Source organism: Oncorhynchus masou, chromosome 12, assembly GCF_036934945.1.
Source record: "Oncorhynchus masou masou isolate Uvic2021 chromosome 12, UVic_Omas_1.1, whole genome shotgun sequence".
Classification (NCBI taxonomy): Eukaryota; Metazoa; Chordata; class Actinopteri; order Salmoniformes; family Salmonidae; genus Oncorhynchus; species Oncorhynchus masou.
Window position 1 is genome coordinate 11,608,431 of NC_088223.1, and position 24,205 is coordinate 11,632,635.

At 44.7% G+C, this 24,205-nt stretch overlaps 1 protein-coding gene across 16 annotated transcripts in view; it reads right to left on the reverse strand.

Moving 5' to 3' along the window:
* LOC135549547 (CLIP-associating protein 2-like) overlaps positions 1-24,205 on the reverse strand; it is a 152,072-nt gene that overhangs the window by 101,728 nt on the left and 26,139 nt on the right. For all 16 annotated transcript variants that reach the window (XM_064979593.1, XM_064979605.1, XM_064979602.1 and 13 more), the window contains 3 exons: positions 20,969-21,044; positions 18,246-18,343; positions 4,702-4,772 (listed from right to left, as the gene is read on the reverse strand). In XM_064979593.1, coding sequence (XP_064835665.1) covers positions 4,702-4,772; positions 18,246-18,343; positions 20,969-21,044 — 245 coding nt within the window. The remainder of the gene's footprint in view (positions 1-4,701; positions 4,773-18,245; positions 18,344-20,968; positions 21,045-24,205) is intronic.

The window sequence follows — 24,205 nt, forward strand, 5'->3', positions numbered from 1 at the left end:
CACCTAGCCACCCTACACAGACCTAGCCACGCTACAGACACACACACACACACACCTAGCCACGCTACACACACACACACACACCACGCTACACACACACCTAGCCACGCTACACACACACACACCTAGCCACGCTACACACACACACACACCTAGCCACGCTACACAGACACCTAGCCACGCTACACAGACACACACCTGTCTAGAGATCCCGAGGCCCAGTTATAACCCACCTGTCTAGAGAGCCCGAGGCCCAGTTATAACCCACCTGTCTAGAGAGCCCGAGGCCCAGTTATAACCCACCTGTCTAGAGAGCCCGAGGCCCAGTTATAACCCACCTGTCTAGAGAGCCCGAGGCCCAGTTATAACCCGAGGCCCAGTTATAACCCACCTGTCTAGAGAGCCCGAGGCCCAGTTATAACCCGAGGCCCAGTTATAACCCACCTGTCTAGAGAGATCGAGCGGCTGCTCAGGCAGAAATAAAACCATTATAATATATATATTATCCGCTGAGATCCTCACACACACAAAAATGCCACCCAGAAACACATTTGGTGGAGCATTGTAAAAAAGCCTGCATGCAAGCACACACACACACACAGAAAACACTGAAATGTTTACAATGCTCTGCCAAATGAGTCTGTGTGTCCACAGGGGGGCAGCACTAGCCTTTATATGTACATCACTAGTCCACACAGACAGCTACCATAAATCACTAGACTACACAGACAGCTACCGTACATCACTAGACCACAGACAGCTACCGTACATCACTAGACTACAGACAGCTACCATAAATCACTAGACTACACAGACAGCTACCGTACATCACTAGACCACACAGACAGCTACCGTAAATCACTAGACCACAGACAGCTACCGTAAATCACTAGACCACAGACAGCTACCGTAAATCACTAGACCACACAGACAGCTACCGTAAATCACTAGACCACACAGACAGCTACCGTAAATCACTAGACCACAGACAGCTACCGTACATCACTAGTCCACACAGACAGCTACCGTAAATCACTAGACCACAGACAGCTACTGTAAATCACTAGACCACAGACAGCTACCGTACATCACTAGACCACAGACAGCTACTGTAAATCACTAGACTACACAGACAGCTACTGTACATCACTAGACCACACAGACAGCTACTGTACATCACTAGACCACACAGACAGCGAGAGCAAGAGAGAAGAAAAAGCCAAAACAGATTCACTCAAACTCTCCCCAGACAGACACAGAGATGCTACGGCACTCAGAGACCAGCCAAGAAGATCATCAAGGACCTCAGCCACCCAAACCACGGCCGGTTCACCCTGGTACCATCTAGAAGATCATCAAGGACCCCAGCCACCTGAACCACGACCTGTTCACCCTGGTACCATCTAGAAGATCATCAAGGACCTCAGCCACTTCACCCTGGTACCATCTAGAAGATCATCAAGGACCCCAGCCACCTGAACCACGACCTGTTCATTCACCCCACTACATCTAGAAGATCATCAAGGACCTCGAGCCACGACCTCTTCACCCCGCTACCATCTAGAAGGAGACAGTGCAGGTGCATCAAAGCTGGGACAGCGAGACTGATTAAAACAGCTTCTATATTTAATCACATTTTTTTTACTTAACCTTTATTTAACCTGGCAAGTCAGTTAAGAACAAATTCATATTTACAATGACGGCCTACCGGGGAACAGTGGGTTAACTGCCTTGTTCAGGGGCAGAATGATTTTTTACCTTGTCAGCTCGGGATTCGATCTTGCAACCTTTCGGTTACTGGCCCAACACTCTAATCACTAGGCTACCTGCCACCCCAGGCCCTCAGACTATTAAATAGTAACCACTAGTCGGCCTCCACCCAGTACCCTGTCCTGGCCTTAGTCACCGTTACTATCCGGCTACCACCCGGTACTCTAGCCTGCACCTTAGAGACTGCTGCCCTGTGTACATAGAGTCATTGAACAAGGGTCACTTTAATAATGTTTACATACTGTTTTACTCACTTCATATGTATATACTGTATTCTAGTCAGGGCTCATCCTATATAACTACTGTTGTCCACTTCATATGTATATACTGTATTCTAGTCAGGGCTCATCCTATATAACTACTGTTGTCCACTTCATATGTATATACTGTATTCTAGTCAGGGTTCATCCTATATAACTACTGTTGTCCACTTCATATGTATATACTGTATTCTAGTTCATCCTATATAACTACTGCTGTCCACTCCTTTTCTATTCACATACCGTCTATACACACTATTCACATACCGTCTACATACACTATTCACATACCGTCTATACACACTATTCACATACCGTCTATACACACTATTCACATACCGTCTACATACACTATTCACATACCGTCTGTATACACTATTCACATACCGTCTATACACACTATTCACATACCGTCTATACACACTATTCACATACCGTCTACATACACTATTCACATACCGTCTATATACACACTATTCACATACCGTCTATATACACACTATTCACATACCGTCTATATACACTATTCACATACCGTCTATGCAGTTTTTACACACACACACACACACACACACACACATATATATTTCGGTCTCTTACATTGCTTGCTGATATTTCTTAATTTATTTGTATTTTTCAGAATGATTTATTTATTATTGCTAGATATTACTGCACTGTTAGAGCTAGAAACACAAGCATTACATGAATTGCACCTGCAATTACATCTACCAATCTGAGTACGAGGACAATAAACGTTGATTAAGGGTGTGTGTGTGTGTGTGTGTTCTAAGCTACAGAATCACATGTTACAAACAGCAACACAAGTTAGACATTTTCACAGCTGGCCAGGAAGCAGGCCAATGTGACAGACACAGCTCTAATCCACACAAACTGTCTGGCTCGACACTACACACGGACAAAATATCAACAGCATTACCAAGACAATACGCCATAGTAGTTGAAAAGGCTCTACAAAAATAAATCAAATGTATTTATATAGCCCTTCGTACATCAGCTGATATCTCAAAGTGCTGTACAGAAACCCAGCCTAAAATCCCAAACAGCAAGCAATGCAGGTGTAGAAGCACCGAAAGGTGTAGACATGCCATAGACATGCCTTGATAGCAATACTGCTGTAACAATGCCATAACAATATGCTTAAACACAGTACTATGAGGAAGGATGATTCTCTTGGGTTGTCTTCGTTTTGGAGATGGACGCAATACGATGGAAATCTGTGAGACTTGGAAACAAGGAGATGAGTAGAGGAAAGAAGGAGAGGAAACAAGGAGAAGACATTCCATTTCCAGGTCAGAGAGAGAAAGTGGGAGGAGCCAGTGGCAGTGACACACCCACACACTTTAAAATGTGAGTTTCAGTCCCAAAACCAGTCTAACAGTCTTAAATAAAACCTCTCTCTCACCAAGGAAACGCAGTAGCCTACCTGCAAACCTAACCTACACATTACTACAGGCAGAAAGAGGGGGAGAGAGTGAGACAGATGGGAGACAGAAAGAGAGAGAGAGCAAGAGAGAGAGAGAAAGCGAGAGACAGAGAGAGAGAAAGAAAGAGAGAAGAGAGCGAGAGAAGAAAGCCAAAACAGAATGACTCAAACTATCCCCAGACAGACATTGTAAGGCACTCAGAGACCGGCACGAGTATCTCCTCAGTATGATTTCACTCCAGAGCCAAAGATCACACAGACCATCCCTCCCTCGTCCCCGACAGCCATAGTAACAGTGTAGAGAAATTCTTCTCTCTCTGGTTTCACTCTGGCTGCATCCTGCTTTTCTGTGGTCTGATTGGCTAAATGTGTGTGCTGTGTCCTCAGGTTGGAGCTTTGAGTTACTGTTTTTCAGGGGGGGAAACAGAGTCTGGTTTCTTCATATATACACAGAATGAGAGGTACATCTGACCTTTCAGTGTCTCCGTATGTAGATCAGGGGCCCAAAGCTCACTGCCCTCTCTGGAGGGATCTGAACTGAAACCCTTCGGGGGTCCCAGGCTTAATCCCAATCAGCCCATGCTGCCACTGGAGACAGTATCATAGCAACCATACCCTCACACCCAGCCTCTAACCCCTTCAGAATAAACAAACAGTGTAGAAAGACTGACTAAGGTTAGGACAGATTACAAAACTCATAAAATACAACACTGCAGACAACTGAAGACAGATGGTAGACTACAACTGCAAATCTTTACAACCAAACTACATTGTAAAAACCAAACTAACTAGCTTAGAAATCGCCTATAAAACAAACTACAACTCTGCAGCCAAACTACAACTCTGCAGCCAAACTACAACTCTGCAGCCAAACTACAACTCTGCAGCCAAACTACAACTCTGCAGCCAAACTACAACTCTAGAGCCAAACTACAGACAACCCAACTGCCAGATAAGAACAGGAGTTCTGGTGTTGCTAGGCAGGGATCTCCAAGCAGACGCCAGATATCTGAAGCTGGAGCTGAAGCTGAAGCTGGAAACTCCTGAGAGATTAGACAGGTAATCATATTGGACAGTCTTTAAACCCCCCCCCACACACACACACACACACACACACACACACACAAACACACGATCAGTCATACCACATCTCCTGTTCCATAAGGGGCATGAAATGACAAACATCAGGGAAAGCCAAGGTGAAGAGGAGGTGAGTGAGGGACTCACCGTGACTGGGGCTGAGCGCCATGTTCCCAGAATTCAAAGCTTCGTCAAAACGCCCATATATTGTCTGTAACCTGTAGACAAGAGACGGTAAATGTCAGAATACACACATCTGCGTGCACAACAACAACAACACACACACCAGCACAAGTGTCGCACATATCGGTGCACCTGTTTGCAACAACACACACACACACCATCCTCAATGTCAAGGTTGACATGAAAAACAATAAGACCAGAGCAAAAACACACGTATACACACACACCGTCCTCTTGGCAGTCAAAACCCCTGACAGTTTAGCTCTCCTGATTTCTGATGATTAGCGTAGTGCCAGGCTCCTCAGCTGCATAGCAATTCCACACCGCTCAACAATTAGCCGACATTATCATTTCCATATTGATTAATGCTCTGAATTAGCATAGCATAGTGTAGCCTAGCCGTTATCCAAATAAGAGTAGCAGCAGCATTTCCATGTGGGATGATTAATGGGTCGGCGTGTTGCTACGTCGCGTAGCGGTAGCTCCCATACTAGTGTCACACGAGTCCTCTGCTCTTTGTATCCAACATGGTGCAGTGACTCACAGAGACGGAGGGAGAGAGTGAAGAAGGGAGGGGGCAAGAGAGGGAGGGGAAATGGGGGAAGAAAGAAACAGGAGGAGACAAACTCATATTACACGGCGAAGCACCACCCATTGGAAAATATTACATCTCAGGCTTTGAGTGTGTTTTGCATGACGTGCCGTGAGAAAACATGACTTTTTTAAACTGCTCTAAATACTTTGGTGATCAGTTTCCAGGCACTCCGTGTTGCGTCGTGCTAAGAACAGCACTTAGCCGTGGTATATTGGACATATACCATACACCCCCCCCCCCGTGCCTTATTGCTTAATCATAGCAGGCAAACAAGTTCAATCGAAATCCAGTGATGGGAAATTATCTGGCGAGTTTAATAAAAGGTGAATTATAAAACAACCTAAAACATTATCCCAGTTTATGCTGCTTGTGTTCCCATGTCAGCTAAAATAGAACTCCAGGTTATGGTCATGGAGAAAAAGCACATGGCTAGCTAGTTAGTTTTGGTCATGGAGAAAAAGCACATGGCTAGCTAGTTAGTTTTGGTCATGGAGAAAAAGCACATGGCTAGCTAGTTAGTTTTGGTCATGGAGAAAAAGCACATGGCTAGCTAGTTAGTTTTGGTCATGGAGAAAAAGCACATGGCTAGCTAGTTAGTTTTGGTCATGGAGAAAAAGCACATGGCTAGCTAGTTAGTTTTGGTCATGGAGAAAAAGCACATGGCTAGCTAGTTAGTTTTGGTCATGGAGAAAAAGCACATGGCTAGCTAGTTAGTTTTGGTCATGGAGAAAAAGCACATGGCTAGCTAGTTAGTTTTGGTCATGGAGAAAAAGCACATGGCTAGCTAGTTAGTTTTGGTCATGGAGAAAAAGCACATGGCTAGCTAGTTAGTTTTGGTCATGGAGAAAAAGCACATGGCTAGCTAGTTAGTTTTGGTCATGGAGAAAAAGCACATGGCTAGCTAGTTAGTTTTGGCCATGGAGAAAAAGCACATGGCTAGCTAGTTAGTTTTGGTCATGGAGAAAAAGCACATGGCTAGCTAGTTAGCTACAGCAGGTTCTACCATTTCACAATAGCCTAGAATCACTAGTTATTACTTATAAACAAAATACCTTTTTGGGTGGATTCTTTTGGTTTTTTAAAAACCTTTTTTTAACCTTTAGTCAAGTCAGTTAAGACCAAATTCTTATTTTCAATGACGGCCTAGGAACAGCGGGTTAACTGCCTGTTCAGGAGCAGAACGACAGATTTGTACCTTGTCAGCTCAGGGGATTTGAACTTGCAACCTTCCGGTTACTGCTCTAACCACTAGGCTACCCTGCCGCCCCAGTCACTGAGTCACAGTCACTGAGATTATATTTGGTTATCAATGCAAAAATAGGTTACTTTGACAAATGGCCAATAGACCAGATCAAGGAACCAAGGGACAACATGGCCTCCACAGCTGCGGAAGGAATGATACTGCGCGTCTCAATATTCAGGAAGTACAAAAGTATATCGGCCATCAGATTTACCACCAATGCTCTTTACATAGGACTGCACTCTATACTCCTCTGTAAACTGGTCATCTCTGTGTACCCGTCGCAAGACCCACTGGTTGATGCTTATTTATAAAACCCTCTTAGGCCTCACAGCCCTCAACCTCCACATACAACACCGTTCTGCCAGTCACATTCTGTTACAGGTCCCCAAAGCGCACACATCCCTGGGTCGCTCCCTCTTTTCAGTTCGCTGCAGCTTGCGACTGGAACGAGCTGCAAGGATGAGGGCTGCAGTAGATCTCTCAGATAGGGGGGAGTGAGGCCTAACACTCAAACTGGACAGTTTTATCTCCACCTCTTCATTCAAAGACTCAATCATGGACACTCTTACTGACAGTTGTGGCTGCTTTGTGTGGTGTATTGTTGTCTCTACCTTCATGCCCTTTGTGCTCTTGTCTGTGCCCAATAATGTTTGTACCATGTTTTGTGTTGCTACCATGTTGTTGTTATGTTGTGGTGCTACCATGTTGTGTTGCTACCATGTTGTTGTGATGTTGTGTTGCTACCATGTTGTTGTGATGTTGTGTTGCTACCATGTTGTTGTTATGTTGTGTTGCTACCATGTTGTTGTTATGTTGTGTTGCTACCATGTTGTTGTGATGTTGTGTTACTACCATGTTGTTGTGATGTTGTGTTGCTACCATGTTGTTGTTATGTTGTGTTGCTACCATGTTGTTGTTATGTTGTGTTGCTACCATGTTGTTGTTATGTTGTGTTGCTACCATGTTGTTGTTATGTTGTGTTGCTACCATGCTGTTGTTATGTTGTGGTGCTACCATGCTGTTGTTATGTTGTGGTGCTACCATGTTGTGGTGCTACCATGTTGTTGTTATGTTGTGTTGCTACCATGTTGTTGTTATGTTGTGTTGCTACCATGCTGTCATGTGTTGCTGCTTTGCTAGGTTGTTGTGTTAGGTCTCTCTTTATGGATGTCAGAAGGTGAATTCACCAATTTGTAAGTCGCTCTGGATAAGAGCGTCTGCTAAATGACTTAAATGTAAATGTAAATGTAGTGTTGTCTCATTGTGATGAGTGTTGTCCTATATTTATATTGCAGGAGGCCTTTTGCCATTTGGTAGGCCGTTTAATGTAAATAAGAATTTGTTCTTAACTGACTTGCCTCGTTAAATAAAGGTTAAATAAAAATAAAATGTTGAATGCTGGAGCGTATTTTGTGACGAAAAAAAACAACATTGCAACTCTACACTCTGTACCTTCCATCTCCGTAGTGTGGATTACCTTTACATAACCTCAGACAGAAAGAAACACACACACACACACGGGAGGGGCTTTGGCGCTGCCAGCACAGGGAACGAAAACTGCCGCTCCCTCTTCATCTCAGCATATTTACTCCCTCTGTCTCTCTTCACTCCTTTCTTTTCCTAAGAATGTCACGTTTATCATAGATATCCATCCCTCCCTCCCTTCCTCCTCTTACTCCCTTCCTCCCTCCCTCCTCTCCTCTTCCTCCCATCCCTCCCTCCCTTCCTCCCATCCCTCCCTTCCTCCTCTCCTCTTCCTCCCATCCCTCCCTCCCTTCCTCCCCTCTTCCTCCCATCCCTCCCTTCTCCTCCCATCCCTCCCTCCCTTCCCCCCCTCTTCCTCCCATCCCTCCCTTCTCCTCCCATCCCTCCCTCCCTTCCCCTCTCCTCCCATCCCTCCCTCCCTTCCTCCTCTTTCTCCCATCCCTCCCTCCCTTCCTCCCATCCCTCCCTCCCTTCCTCCTCTCCTCTTCCTCCCATCCATCCTGCCCTCCCTCCCTCCTCTCATCTTCCTCCCATCCATCCTTCCCGCCCTCACTCCTCTCCTCCCATCCATCCCTCCCTCCCTTCCTCCTCTCACCTTCCTCCCATCCATCCCTCCCTCCCTCCCTTCCTCCTCTCCCCTTCCTCCCTCCCACCAGGCTAAAACACACATGGTGAGGCTTACTAACATAACCATTTTCTGTTTCTGAAAGTAAGACAACCGCTGTGAAGACTCACTCTTTCTCTTTTTTACTCTCACTTCCTTAACTCACTTCCTTCCCCATCGTCCACACTCTCAAATTTTTATATCCAATTTTTCCATAATAATATTTATTTTTATATCCAATTTACATTAAAAAAAAAAATTATATATTTTTTACATAATAATATTTATTTTTATATACACTTTTTACATAATATTTATTTTTATATCAATTTTTTTATATACAACATACAATTCACCTGCAGTGAATCTGCTCAACATTTATGTGGTATTATATTACATTACGTTCCAGTCATCTAGCAGACTGTCCCATCCGGAGCAACCAGGGTTGAGCGCCCCGCTCAAGGGCAAATCAACAGACCCAGTCGACTGGAGGACCCGAACCAGCAACGTCTCGTCCTAACCACCAGGCCTCCACCATCGTTCCTCACCCTTCATCACCACCATCGTTCCTCACCCTTCCTCACGCTTCATCTCCACCCTCGTTCCTCACCCTTCATCTCCACCATCATTCCTCACCCTTCTCCATCTCCCCATCATTCCCTCTCTTTTACCCCCTCTGCACAGCATTCACATAGCATGAAACATGTTCATCATTCTCACAGACAGAGAGAGAGAGAGAAGGCAGAAATACAGAGAGAGAGAGAGAAGGCAGAAATACAGAGAGAGAGAGAGAAGGCAGAAATACAAAGAGAGAGAGAGAGAGAAGGCAGAAATACAGAGAGAGAGAGAAAGAAGGCAGAAATACAGAGAGAGAGAGAGAGAAGGCAGAAATACAGAGAGAGAGAGAGAGAAGGCAGAAATACAGAGAGAGAGAGAGAGAGAGAGAGAGAGAGAGAGAGAAGGCAGAAAGACGGAGAGAGAGAGAGAGAGAGAGAGAGAGAAGGCAGAAAGACGGAGAGAGAGAGAGAGAAGGCAGAAATACAGAGAGAGAGAGAGAGAGAAGGCAGAAAGACGGAGAGAGAGAGAGAAGGCAGAAATACAGAGAGAGAGAGAGAGAGAGAGAGAGAGAGAGAGAGAAGGCAGAAAGACAGAGAGAGAGAAGGCAGAAATACAGAGAGAGAGAGAGAGAGAGAGAGAGAAGGCAGAAATACAGAGAGAGAGAGAGAGAGAGAGAGAGAGAGAGAGAGAGAGAAGGCAGAAATACAGAGAGAGAGAGAGAGAGAAGGCAGAAAAACAGAGAGAGAGAGAGAGAGAGGCAGAAAAACAGAGAGAGAGAGAGAGAGAGAGAGAGAGAGAGAGAGAGAGGCAGAAAGACGGAGAGAGAGAGAGAGAGAGAGAGAAGGCAGAAAGACGGAGAGAGAGAGAGAGAAGGCAGAAATACAGAGAGAGAGAGAGAAGGCAGAAATACAGAGAGAGAGAGAGAAGGCAGAAATACAGAGAGAGAGAGAGAGAAGGCAGAAATACAGAGAGAGAGAGAGAGAGAGAGAAGGCAGAAATACAGAGAGAGAGAGAGAGAGAGAGAGAGAGAGAGAGAGAGGCAGAAATACAGAGAGAGAGAGAGAGAGAAGGCAGAAATACAGAGAGAGAGAGAGAGAGAAGGCAGAAATACAGAGAGAGAGAGAGAGAGAGAGAGAGAGAGAGAGAGAGAGAGAAGGCAGAAAGACGGAGAGAGAGAGAGAGAGAGAGAGAAGGCAGAAAGACGGAGAGAGAGAGAGAGAAGGCAGAAATACAGAGAGAGAGAGAGAAGGCAGAAATACAGAGAGAGAGAGAGAAGGCAGAAATACAGAGAGAGAGAGAGAGAAGGCAGAAATACAGAGAGAGAGAGAGAGAGAGAGAGAAGGCAGAAATACAGAGAGAGAGAGAGAGAGAGAGAGAGAGAGAGAGAGAGAGAAGGCAGAAATACAGAGAGAGAGAGAGAGAGAAGGCAGAAATACAGAGAGAGAGAGAGAGAGAAGGCAGAAATACAGAGAGAGAGAGAGAGAGAGAGAGAGAGAGAGGCAGAAAGACGGAGAGAGAGAGAGAGAGAGAGAGAAGGCAGAAAGACGGAGAGAGAGAGATAGAAGGCAGAAATACAGAGAGAGAGAGAGAAGGCAGAAATACAGAGAGAGAGAGAGAAGGCAGAAATACAGAGAGAGAGAGAGAGAAGGCAGAAATACAGAGAGAGAGAGAGAGAGAGAGAGAGAGAGAGAGAAGGCAGAAAGACGGAGAGAGAGAGAGAGAGAGAGAAGGCAGAAAGACGGAGAGAGAGAGAGAAGGCAGAAATACAGAGAGAGAGAGAGAGAGAAGGCAGAAATACAGAGAGAGAGAGAGAGAGAAGGCAGAAATACAGAGAGAGAGAGAGAGAGAGAGAGAGAAGGCAGAAAGACGGAGAGAGAGAGAGAGAGAGAGAGAAGGCAGAAAGATGGAGAGAGAGAGAGAGAAGGCAGAAATACAGAGAGAGAGAGAGAAGGCAGAAATACAGAGAGAGAGAGAGAAGGCAGAAATACAGAGAGAGAGAGAGAGAAGGCAGAAATACAGAGAGAGAGAGAGAGAGAGAGAGAGAGAGAGAGAGAAGGCAGAAAGACGGAGAGAGAGAGAGAGAGAGAGAGAAGGCAGAAAGACGGAGAGAGAGAGAGAGAAGGCAGAAATACAGAGAGAGAGAGAGAGAGAAGGCAGAAAGACGGAGAGAGAGAGAGAAGGCAGAAATACAGAGAGAGAGAGAGAGAGAGAGAGAGAGAGAGAGAAGGCAGAAAGACAGAGAGAGAGAAGGCAGAAATACAGAGAGAGAGAGAGAGAGAGAGAGAGAAGGCAGAAATACAGAGAGAGAGAGAGAGAGAGAGAGAGAGAGAGAAGGCAGAAATACAGAGAGAGAGAGAGAGAGAAGGCAGAAATACAGAGAGAGAGAGAGAGAGAGAGAGAGAGAGAGAGAGAAGGCAGAAAGACGGAGAGAGAGAGAGAGAGAGAGAGAGAGAGAAGGCAGAAATACAGAGAGAGAGAGAGAGAGAGAGAAGGCAGAAATACAGAGAGAGAGAGAGAGAGAGAGAGAGAGAGAGAGAAGGCAGAAAGACGGAGAGAGAGAGAGAGAAGGCAGAAAGACGGAGAGAGAGAGAGAGAAGGCAGAAAGACGGAGAGAGAGAGAGAGAAGGCAGAAAGAGACGAGAGAGAGAGAAGGCAGAAAAACAAGAGAGAGAACAAGAATGTGAGCTTTCTGCCCATATCAGATATGTCTATGTCCTGGAAAAAAAAATTGTTACTCACAACCGCATGCTAATCATATTAGCCTACTTCAACCATCCCACGGGGGGGGATCGATCCCGTAGAAGTTATAAGAGTGAGATTTACAAGATTAAATTAGCAGAAGATATATAGGTAATCAAATTGTACAACTGGAGATCAACACAGAAGGAAAGGATTAGTCCTCTAACTCAAACTCTGTCAATCTGTATCATGTTAGCTAGCCAAATTCAAACTTGTCAGCTAGCTTACTGTCTAGCTCCAACGGTTTACTGATGGTAACCATAGCAACGTGGTCACTGGGGCAGCGCAAGCGGAGGTAAAGGCCACCGTGAGGAGAGTCTTACCACAACTCTAGAGGAGGTAAAGACCACCGTGAGGAGAGAGTCTTACCACAGCTCTAGGAGGTAAAGACCACCGTGAGGAGAGAGTCTTACCACAGCTCTAGGAGGTAAAGACCACCGTGAAGAGAGTCTTACCACAGCTCTAGGAGGTAAAGACCACCGTGAAGAGAGTCTTACCACAACTCTAGAGGAGGTACAGACCACCGTGAGGAGAGAGTTTTACCACAGCTCTAGGAGGTAAAGACCACCGTGAGGAGAGAGTCTTACCACAACTCTAGGAGGTAAAGACCACCGTGAGGAGAGAGTCTTACCACAGCTCTGGAGGAGGTAAAGACCACCGTGAAGAGAGAGTCTTACCACAACTCTAGAGGAGGTAAAGACCACCGTGAGGAGAGAGTTTTACCACAGCTCTAGGAGGTAAAGACCACTGTGAGGAGAGAGTCTTACCACAGCTCTGGAGGAGGTAAAGACCACCGTGAAGAGAGAGTCTTACCACAGCTCTAGAGGAGGTAAAGACCACCGTGAGGAGAGAGTCTTACCACAGCTCTAGAGGAGGTAAAGACCACCGTGAGGAGAGAGTCTTACCACAGCTCTAGGAGGTAAAGACCACCGTGAAGAGAGAGTCTTACCACAGCTCTAGAGAAGGTAAAGACCACCGTGAGGAGAGAGTCTTACCACAGCTCTAGGAGGTAAAGACCACCGTGAGGAGAGAGTCTTACCACAGCTCTAGGAGGTAAAGACCACCGTGAGGAGAGAGTCTTACCACAGCTCTAGGAGGTAAAGACCACCGTGAGGAGAGAGTCTTACCACAGCTCTAGGAGGTAAAGACCACCGTGAGGAGAGAGCTGTAGCAGGTAAAGGAAGAGTCTGTCATCAAGAGGGTGCTGCAGCACAGAGAACAGACCGTAGAGACTCCTTGAGAGAAGCTACAGTTATTGTATTTTTATACAGTGTTATTCTCTCTTCTTGCAACATGAAATCCCTATCAGTTAACATGTGGAACATTCAGGGCCTAGACTCCTCAACCTTTAGACTGAAGAGGTTAGATGTTGACGGCATCTAGGAGACAGAACACGTCTCCTTCCTGAGCGGTATGACGGCTGCGTGGTCCCATGGTGTTTATACTTGCGTACTATTATTTGTACAGATGAACGTGGTACCTTCAGGTGTTTGGTATTTGCTCCCAAGGATGAACCAGACTTGTGGAGGTCTACAATTTTTTTTCTGAGGTCTTGGCTGATTTTCTTTTGATTTTCACATGATGTCAAGCAAAGAGGCACTGAGTTTGAAGGTAGGCCTTGAAATACATACACAGGTACACCTCCAATTGACTCAAATGATGTCAATTAGCCTATCAGAATGACATCATTTTCTGGAATTTTCCAAGCTGTTTAGAGGCACAGTCAACTTAGTGTATGTAAACTTCTGACCCACTGGAATTGATACAGTGAATTATAAGTGAAATAATCTGTCTGTAAACAATTGTTGGAAAAATTACTTGTGTCATGCACAAAGTAGATGTCCTGACCGACTTGCCAAAACTATAGTTTGTTAACAAGAAATGTGTGGAGGGGTTGAAAAACAAGGTTTAATGACTCCAACCTAAGTGTATGTAAAACATCCAACACATACACATATATATATCTATCCGGGAAATAAATAAATAAATAACACACACACGAAAACAGCACAACGGAAATTGACCAAATTAAATGTAAAAAAGACCACAGATGACAACTGGTTTGATGCAGATTGTAAAAAATTTAAACACTATCCAACCAAAAGCACAGAGACCCAAATAATGGTGAATTACGCCTTCGTTACAGTGAGACTTTAAAACTCTATAAACGTAACACTCAGAACCAAAAAAGCCCAGTACAACAGCAAGCAGCTGACACTAATTGAGGAGCCCATAAACACAAACAACTTCTGGCATAATTGGAAAAACCTAAAAAATAAATAAAAGTGGAATTAGCGATACGAAATGGTGACATATGGCCAACCCATTTTAAAACACTGGACAACAACGTTCAAATTGATGCAAATGCAGAACAACGCCAAATTCATGAAAAGTTGAATGTAAAGGACAATCAAAATCCACTGGACTCCCCAATTACTGACCAGGAGCTCTATAAGAAACTAAACTATTACTGACCAGGAGCTCTATAAGAAACTAAACTATTACTGACCAGGAGCTCTATAAGAAACTAAACTATTACTGACCAGGAGCTCTATTAGAAACTAAATTATTACTGACCAGGAGCTCTATTAGAAACTAAACTATTACTGACCAGGAGCTCTATAAGAAACTAAACTATTACTGACCAGGAGCTCTATAAGAAACTAAACTATTACTGACCAGGAGCTCTATAAGAAACTAAACTATTACTGACCAGGAGCTCTATAAGAAACTAAACTATTACTGACCAGGAGCTCTATAAGAAACTAAACTATTACTGACCAGCAGCACTATAAGAAACTAAACTATTACTGACCAGGAGCTCTATAAGAAACTAAACTATTACTGACCAGGAGCTCTATAAGAAACTAAACTATTACTGACCAGGAGCTCTATAAGAAACTAAACTATTACTGACCAGGAGCTCTATAAGAAACTAAACTATTACTGACCAGGAGCTCTATAAGAAACTAAACTATTACTGACCAGGAGCTCTATAAGAAACTAAACTATTACTGACCAGGAGCTCTATTAGAAACTAAACTATTACTGACCAGGAGCTCTATAAGAAACTAAACTATTACTGACCAGGAGCTCTATAAGAAACTAAACTATTACTGACCAGCAGCACTATAAGAAACTAAACTATTACTGACCAGGAGCTCTATAAGAAACTAAACTATTACTGACCAGGAGCTCTATAAGAAACTAAACTATTACTGACCAGGAGCTCTATAAGAAACTAAACTATTACTGACCAGGAGCTCTATAAGAAACTACACTATTACTGACCAGGAGCTCTATAAGAAACTACACTATTACTGACCAGGAGCTTTATAAGAAACTAAACTATTACTGACCAGGAGCTCTATAAGAAACTACACTATTACTGACCAGGAGCTCTATAAGAAACTACACTATTACTGACCAGGAGCTCTATAAGAAACTAAACTATTACTGACCAGGAGCTCTATAAGACACTAAACTATTACTGACCAGGAGCTTTATAAGAAACTAAACTATTACTGACCAGGAGCTCTATAAGACACTAAACTATTACTGACCAGGAGCTCTATAAGAAACTAAACTATTACTGACCAGGAGCTCTATAAGAAACTAAACTATTACTGACCAGGAGCTCTATAAGAAACTAAACTATTACTGACCAGGAGCTCTATAAGAAACTAAACTATTACTGACCAGGAGCTCTATAAGAAACTTCAGGCTCTCAGATTTAAAAAAGCCTGCAGACCTGATGGCATCCTAAATGAGATGCTCAAACTCACTAGTGCAACATTTCAATTGGCTTAAAACGGTTTAATTTGATCCTGAGTGTAGGTTATTTCCCTGACATCTGGAATCAAGGACTCATAACCCCAATCTTTAACGGAGAAAAATGTGACCCTAACAATTCCAGAGGCATTTGTGTGAACAGTAACCTGGGGAAGGCTTTCTGTAGTATTATACATGTAAGAGTTATAAACTTCCTTAATAAACACAATGTCTTGAGTAAAAGACTAATTTGATTTATACCAAAACATTGCACAACCAATCATATTTACACCCTACACACCCTGATAGATAAACATGTCCACTAAAATAATACCAAAATATACACTTGCTTTATCAACTTCCAAAAAGCATTTGATTCTATTTGGCATACAGGACTGTTCTACAAAGTCATCGAAACTGGTGCAGGGAGTAAAATACATGACAGAATTAAATCAATACGCGCAGCATCAAAATTGGCAAGAAAATAACCTATTTAATCAGGGGCGGGGCCTTCGCCACAGTTGCAATCTGAGCCCTGCACTCTTCAATATTTACATCAACGAATTGGCCACTATTCTATAAAAATCATTAGCCCCATTTCCCCAAATGTAATTATTAATTATTTTATTATTATAAATCTCCAAACAATGCTTTGGCAATATCTACGTTGTTACGTCATACCACTAAAGCAAATTTAATTGAAATTGATAGAGACAGAGGGCAGAAAGAGAGGGCAGAAAGAGAGAGAGAGGGCAGAAAGAGAGAGGAGAGAGGGCAGAAAGATAGAGGAGAGAGGGCAGAAAGATAGAGGAGAGAGGGCAGAAAGAGAGAGAGGGCAGAAAGATAGGAGAGAGGGCAGAAAGAGAGGAGAGAGGGCAGAAAGAGAGGAGAGAGGGCAGAAAGAGAGGAGAGAGGGCAGAAAGAGAGAGAGAGGGCAGAAAGAGAGAGAAGAGAGGGCAGAAAGATAGGAGAGAGGGCAGAAAGAGAGGAGAGAGGGCAGAAAGAGAGAGAGAGGGCAGAAAGAGAGGAGAGAGGGCAGAAAGAGAGAGGGCAGAAAGAGAGAGAGAGGGCAGAAAGAGAGAGAGAGGGCAGAAAGAGAGAGAGAGGGCAGAAAGAGAGAGAGGGGGCAGAAAGAGAGAGAGGGGGCAGAAAGAGAGAGAGGGGGCAGAAAGAGAGAGGGGGGCAGAAAGAGAGAGAGGGGGCAGAAAGAGAGAGAGGGGGCAGAAAGAGAGAGAGGGGGCAGAAAGAGAGAGAGGGGGCAGAAAGAGAGAGAGAGGGCAGAAAGAGAGAGAGAGGGCAGAAAGAGAGAGAGAGGGCAGAAAGAGAGAGAGAGGGCAGAAAGAGAGAGAGAGGGCAGAAAGAGAGAGAGAGGGCAGAAAGAGAGAGAGAGGGCAGAAAGAGAGAGAGAGGGCAGAAAGAGAGAGAGAGGGCAGAAAGAGAGAGAGAGGGCAGAAAGAGAGAGAGACGGCAGAGGAGGCTGTGTGTGCTCAGAATGACAACACTACGGACTCCTTATTACGGTAACCACGGTGACCAGAGAGAGCAAGTATACTCAATGGAGCTCTTCAGAGGCGACACACTCCTCCCTCTCTTCCTCTGTCCTCCCCTTCATTGTCCAGTATAAAGAGTCTCTGTGTGCGACTGTGTGAGGGGCAGAGTGGAGCATGGTGTGGACTGGGACAGAGATATCACGGGACGTAACATACACTTAGTATTCACAGTCCAAACCACTGACAGAGGTCACTGGCCAGTAAAAAGACCACAGCAACAAAACCCGCAGACTCGACCGACCGAACGACTCATTTTAGAACTATTCTCCACAGGTTTCTCCAAAAGTGTCAACGATAATGGAGTGACGCCAATACATGACACCACACACACACCCACAACACCACACACACACACACACACACAACCACACACACGAACACACACACACACGAACACACACACCCAACCACACGCACCCAACCACACACACACCCACAACACCACACACACACACAACCACACACACACAACCACACACACACGAACACACACACCCAACCACACACACACGAACACACACACACGAACACACACACCCAACCACACGCACCCAACCACACACACACCCAACCACACACACACACACCCAACCACACACACACACACCCAACCACACACACACGAACACACACACACGAACACACACGAACCCAACCACACACACACCCAACCACACGCACAACCACACACACACACGAACACACACACACAACCACACACGAACCCAACCACACGAACCCAACCACACGCACCCAACCACACGCACCCAACCACACGCACCCAACCACACGCACCCAACCACACGCACCCAACCACACGCACCCAACCACACACACACCCAACCACACCCGCACCCAACCGCACCCAACCACACGCACCCAACCACACACGCACCCAACCACACACACACCCAACCACACCCAAACCCACCCACACCCAAACACACCCACACACAGACTCACCTTGCGGCAGGCAGGCCACTCTTTCCCAGGTCGGCTCTGACTCTCTCCCCTACGTGGCGATAGACATCCACCATAGATGTTGTGGCAGCCTCACGGACCTGCACACAGGACACACAACATCCCACAATATATCGGTTATCCAGTATCGTTGTCCACATAACTACATCATTAAAATATAGATTATGCAATTAATATTATTCACAGTTGAGTTCTCAGATCTCTTAACAGGGGGATAAAAGCGTCATGTTTAGTATGATTGTAATGGCATCAGATAACGCTGACCGGCCTAGCGAGAGTAAGGTGTTAACCTGCCCGTGTGTGTGTGTGTGTGTGTGTGTGTGTGTGTGTGTGTGTGTGTGTGTGTGTGTGTGTGTGTGTGTGTGTGCGCGTGTGTGTGTGTAAATAATCTACAGAGCCTTCAGAAAGTATTCCCACCCCTTGACCTAGTCCACATGTTGTGTTACAGACTGAATTAAAAATGAATTAAAATATGTTTTTTTTCCCCTCACCTAATCTACACACAAAACCCTATAATGACAAAGTGAAAACATGTTTTTTAGAAACTTCTGCAAATGTATTGAAAATTAAATACAGAATTCTGATTTACACAAGTATTCATACCCCTATAAAATGTTCAAATCCCCTTTGGCAGTGATTACATCTGTGAGTCTTTCTGGGTAAGTCTCTAAGAGTGATTACAGCTGTGAGTCTTTCTGGGTAAGTCTCTAAGAGTGATTATAGCTGTGAGTCTCTCTGGGTAAGTCTCTAAGAGCGATTACAGCTGTGAGTCTTTCTGGGTAAGTCTCTAAGAGTGATTACAGCTGTGAGTCTCTCTGGGTAAGTCTAAGAGCGATTACATCTGTGAGTCTCTCTGGGTAAGTCTCTAAAAGTGATTACAGCTGTGAGTCTTTCTGGGTAAGTCTCTAAGAGCGATTACAGCTGTGAGTCTTTCTGGGTAAGTCTCTAAGAGTGATTACAGCTGTGAGTCTTTCTGGGTAAGTCTCTAAGAGTGATTACAGCTGTGAGTCTTTCTGGGTAAGTCTCTAAGAGCGATTACAGCTGTGAGTCTTTCTGGGTAAGTCTAAGAGCTTTGCACACCTGGATGGAACAATATTTTCACATTTTAAAAAATGTATGTGAAAATTCTTCTCTGTCAAGTCGGTTGTTGATCATTGCTAGACAGCGATTTTCAAGTCTTGACATAGATTTTCAAGCTGATTTAAGTAAACACTGTAACTAGGCCACTCAGGAACATTCAAAGTCGTCTTGATAAGCAACTCCAGTGTTTTCTAAGTTATTGTCCTGCTGAAAGGTGAATTTGTTTCTCAGTGTCTGTTGGAAAGCAGACTGAACCAGGTTTTCCTCTAGGATTTTGCCTGTGATTATAGCTTTTCTTTTTATCTTAAAAAACTCCCAAGTGGTTGCTGATGACAAGCATACCCATAACCTGATGCAGCCACCACCATGCTTGAAAATATGAAGAGTGGTACTCAGTGATGTGGTGTGTTGGATTTGCCCCAAACATAACACTTTGTATTCAGGCTAAAGATACTTTCTTTGCACATTTCTTGCAGTTTAACTTCAGTGCCTTGTTGCAAACAGGATGCATGTTTTGGAATATTTGTATTCTGTACAGGCTTCGTTTTCACAGTGTTGTTGATCCATGCTCAGTTTTCTATCACAGCCATGAAACTGTGTAACTGTTTAAAAGTCACCTTTGACCTCATGGTGAAATCCCTGAGCGTTTTCCTTCCTCTCCGTTAACGGAGTTCGGAACGACGCCTGTATCTTTGTAGTGACAGTACACCATCCAAAGGGTTCTCTCTCACCCAGCTATTTAACATGTTTCAGTGGTGAAGCCAGGGTTCTCTCTCACCCAGCTATTTAACATGTTTCAGTGGTGAAACCAGGGTTCTCTCTCACCCAGCTATTTAACATGTTTCAGTGGTGAAACCAGGTTTCTCTCACCCAGCTATTTAACATGTTTCAGTGGTGAAGCCAGGTTTCTCTCTCACCCAGCTATTTAACATGTTTCAGTGGTGAAGCCAGGTTTCTCTCTCACCCAGCTATTTAACATGTTTCAGTGGTGAAGCCAGGTTTCTCTCACCCAGCTATTTAACAGTCTCCCATTGACTGTCTAATAGCAGGGTAAACGATTAGAATGAGCAGCTCCAGCACACTGGCATTTCTGTATTGTTGAATACTTCACCATAGAAACGCAATGGCTAGAACTTCCATGTGTTCCACAATGTGTTTAATGGAACTCACACTTGTATAATTTCTATGTTACAGGGCTTTCTCTCCATGTTAGATTAAAACCTGTTCCTGGAGAGCTACAGACCTGAGAGGTTTAAACTCCAAGCCTAATCTAACACACCTGATTCTAATAAATAGCTGGTTGATGAGGTGAATCAGGTCAGTTACAACTGGGGTTGGAGTTAAAACCTACAGCAGGGTCTCTCTCCAGGAACAGGGTTGGAATAAAAACCTACAGCAGGGTCTCTCTCCAGGAACAGGGTTGGAGTTAAAACCTACAGCAGGGTCTCTCTCCAGGAACAGGGTTGGAGTTAAAACCTACTGGAGGGTCTCTCTCCAGGAACAGGGTTGAGGTTAAAACCTACAGCAGGGTCTCTCTCCAGGAACAGGGTTGGAGAGCCCTGTTTTTGGATGTTTTTAATACAGACAGGGACAAAAAGGATTCAGATCTACGCTCAGACTCTCACCTGTGGGTTCTGGTCTCCCGTTAGAGTGCAGAGGTGGGGAACGATCTTACTGAGACGCAACGGCTGAGCACCATACCTGAGAGAGGGAAGGAGGGAGAGAAGAAGAGAGATAGAGGGGGAGGGAGAGGGTATGAGTGGGGGGAGGAGGGGGAAGGGGGGGCGGGGGAGAGACGGTATAAGTTTATCAGGGTAACCCACCATTCTGCAACATTCACCAGCAGGCCATAGCGACACCTTTAGCCTTTTGCTGCATAGCATGTAGCAGCTTAGCATTTAGCACAACAGTGCTGCTATTAGCAAGCTGATGCAACAATCAGTGAGGAAATTCCAGCTTCACAGCAGGGACGAGCAACTCCAGTCCCCTGAAGACACAGCTGATCTACTGTCTTCTGCCCCGACTCATCATGATCTACAGCAGTGAGTTTAATACAGTCAGCTGTGTTTACTAAGGGGGGGGGAAATGTGTGACATCACTCAGACCCTCGTGGACTGGAGGTGCCCATCCCTGCTTTACAGCGCCTCAAGCCTCTTTATGCTTGAAAACTTTTTGTAAAAATAACGTTGGCTACACATACTGCTCAAATGTAAACTTGTGTACTTGCTACGTCTCGACTGGTAGAGCACGACACTCGCCCCCCTTGAAGCAGGGCATTGGGAACAGAAGTGTCTCGTTGAGCCAACACTCATACAGTATAAATGGTAATAGCAGAGTAATGTTTTTAAAAACGTCTGAAATGTATAGACACATTTTCCTAATATTTAAAAAGACTTGTTTTATTGATTTTACACTTGTAAATTGCAGTAGCAGCCCGTTGCATTCTGAAATTGTCACGGTAGCTGCCGGCTGCACTGAGTCACACCAAAAACATGTCAAATGTAGATCATATAAACAGGATACTGTTATGTTTCTCATTTGTAACATTGTGTGGTGATTTCAGAGTGTTTCCTGGTCTGGTAGTAGGCGAACATAACCGGACCCTAGTTGTAGGGTACGACAGTAACAAACCAGCTGTAAAAAATGGTTTGATATGGGCTTTGATGGGAACAGATTCTTTTTCTAAAATCAGATCAGGTGTTTTTAAAGTCCTGGAAAAAAAACTCCTGACCCTAGAGGATGAAAACCCTTTAAACAGTATTTATTAATTACTTAACCTTTATTTAACTAAACAAGTCGGTTAAGAACAAATTCTTATTTACAATGACGGCCTACACAGGCCAAACCCGGACGACGCTGGGCCAATTGTGTGCCGCCCTATGGGACTCCCAATCACGGCAGGTCGAATAGGGTTGAATGGGATGCATCATGTTGACCTTTCCATCGGGAATTTAAAAGACACTTATACAGTATGTCATCACTATTGTCTTGTTTGATTCATTCCAGTCAATCAGATTGGATTAAAAAGGCCTAGGTATAAATCAAATTCTCTCAGAACACAAATGGGCCTATTTTAGGCTATGGCCAGCTTAGTCTGGCCCACATGCGATCACACCACATAGGCTTCTCTAGGCTACCTGCAGCTGTCATCAGCAGGCTACCTGCAGCTGTGGCTGTCATCAGCAGGCTACCTGCAGCTGTGGCTGTCATCAGCAGGCTACCTGCAGCTGTGGCGGTCATCAGCAGGCTACCTGCAGCTGTCATCAGCAGGCTACCTGCAGCTGTGGCGGTCATCAGCAGGCTACCTGCAGCTGTGGGTAGCCTCCCATAGTCTGTTCTGGACTTGGGGACTGCGAAGAGACCTCTGGTGGCATGTATTGTGGGGTATGCATGGGTGTCTGAGCTGTGTGCCAGTAGTTTAGACAGACAGCTCGGTGCATTCAACATGTCAATACCTCTCATAAATACAAGCAGTGATGAAGTGTACTTATTAGTGTACTTTCAGCCAGGAGAGATTGACATGCATATTATTAATATTAGCTCTCTGTGTACATCCAAGAGCCAGCCGTGCTGGACCAGACAGGACTGGCAACAAGTGCTCTTCACTGAAGAGTCACGGTTTTGTCTCACCAGGGGTGATGGTCGGATTCGCGTCTATCGTCAAAGAAATGACCATTACACTGAGACCTGTACCCTGGAGCGGGATCGATTTGGAGGTGGAGACTCTGGGACGGTGTGTCACAGCATCATCCGACTGAGCTTGTTGTCATTGCAGGCAATCTCAATGCTGTGCATTACAGGGAAGACATCCTCCTCCCTCATGTGGTACCCAGTATGTCTATGAGTTGGTGAACTAACTGAAAGGGTGCACACTGCCACCTGGAGGGTTGTTTGGACTGGTATAAAGTCAAGGACAGTGATTTACTACCACCCGGAGGGTTGTTTGAACAGGTATAAAGTCAAGGACAGTGATTTACTACCACCTGGAGGGTTGTTTGAACAGGTATAAAGTCTAGGACAGTGATTTACTACCACCCGGAGGGTTGTTTGGACTGGTATAAAGTCAAGGACAGTGATTTACTACCACCTGGAGGGTTGTTTGAACAGGTATAAAGTCTAGGACAGTGATTTACTACCACCTGGAGGGTTGTTTGGACTGGTATAAAGTCAAGGACAGTGATTTACTACCACCCGGAGGGTTGTTTGAACAGGTATAAAGTCAAGGACAGTGATTTACTACCACCTGGAGGGTTGTTTGAACAGGTATAAAGTCTAGGACAGTGATTTACTACCACCCGGAGGGTTGTTTGGACTGGTATAAAGTCAAGGACAGTGATTTACTACCACCTGGAGGGTTGTTTGAACAGGTATAAAGTCAAGGACAGTGATTTACTACCACCTGGAGGGTTGTTTGAACAGGTATAAAGTCAAGGACAGTGATTTACTACCACCTGGAGGGTTGTTTGAACAGGTATAAAGTCAAGGACAGTGATTTACTACCACCTGGAGGGTTGTTTGAACAGGTATAAAGTCAAGGACAGTGATTTATTACCACCCGGAGGGTTGTTTGAACAGGTATAAAGTCAAGGACAGTGATTTATTACCACCTGGAGGGTTGTTTGAACAGGTATAAAGTCTAGGACAGTGATTTACTACCACCTGGAGGGTTGTTTGAACAGGTATAAAGTCTAGGACAGTGATTTACTACCACCTGGAGGGTTGTTTGAACAGGTATAAAGTCAAGGACAGTGATTTACTACCACCTGGAGGGTTGTTTGAACAGGTATAAAGTCAAGGACAGTGATTTACTACCACCTGGAGGGTTGTTTGAACAGGTATAAAGTCAAGGACAGTGATTTACT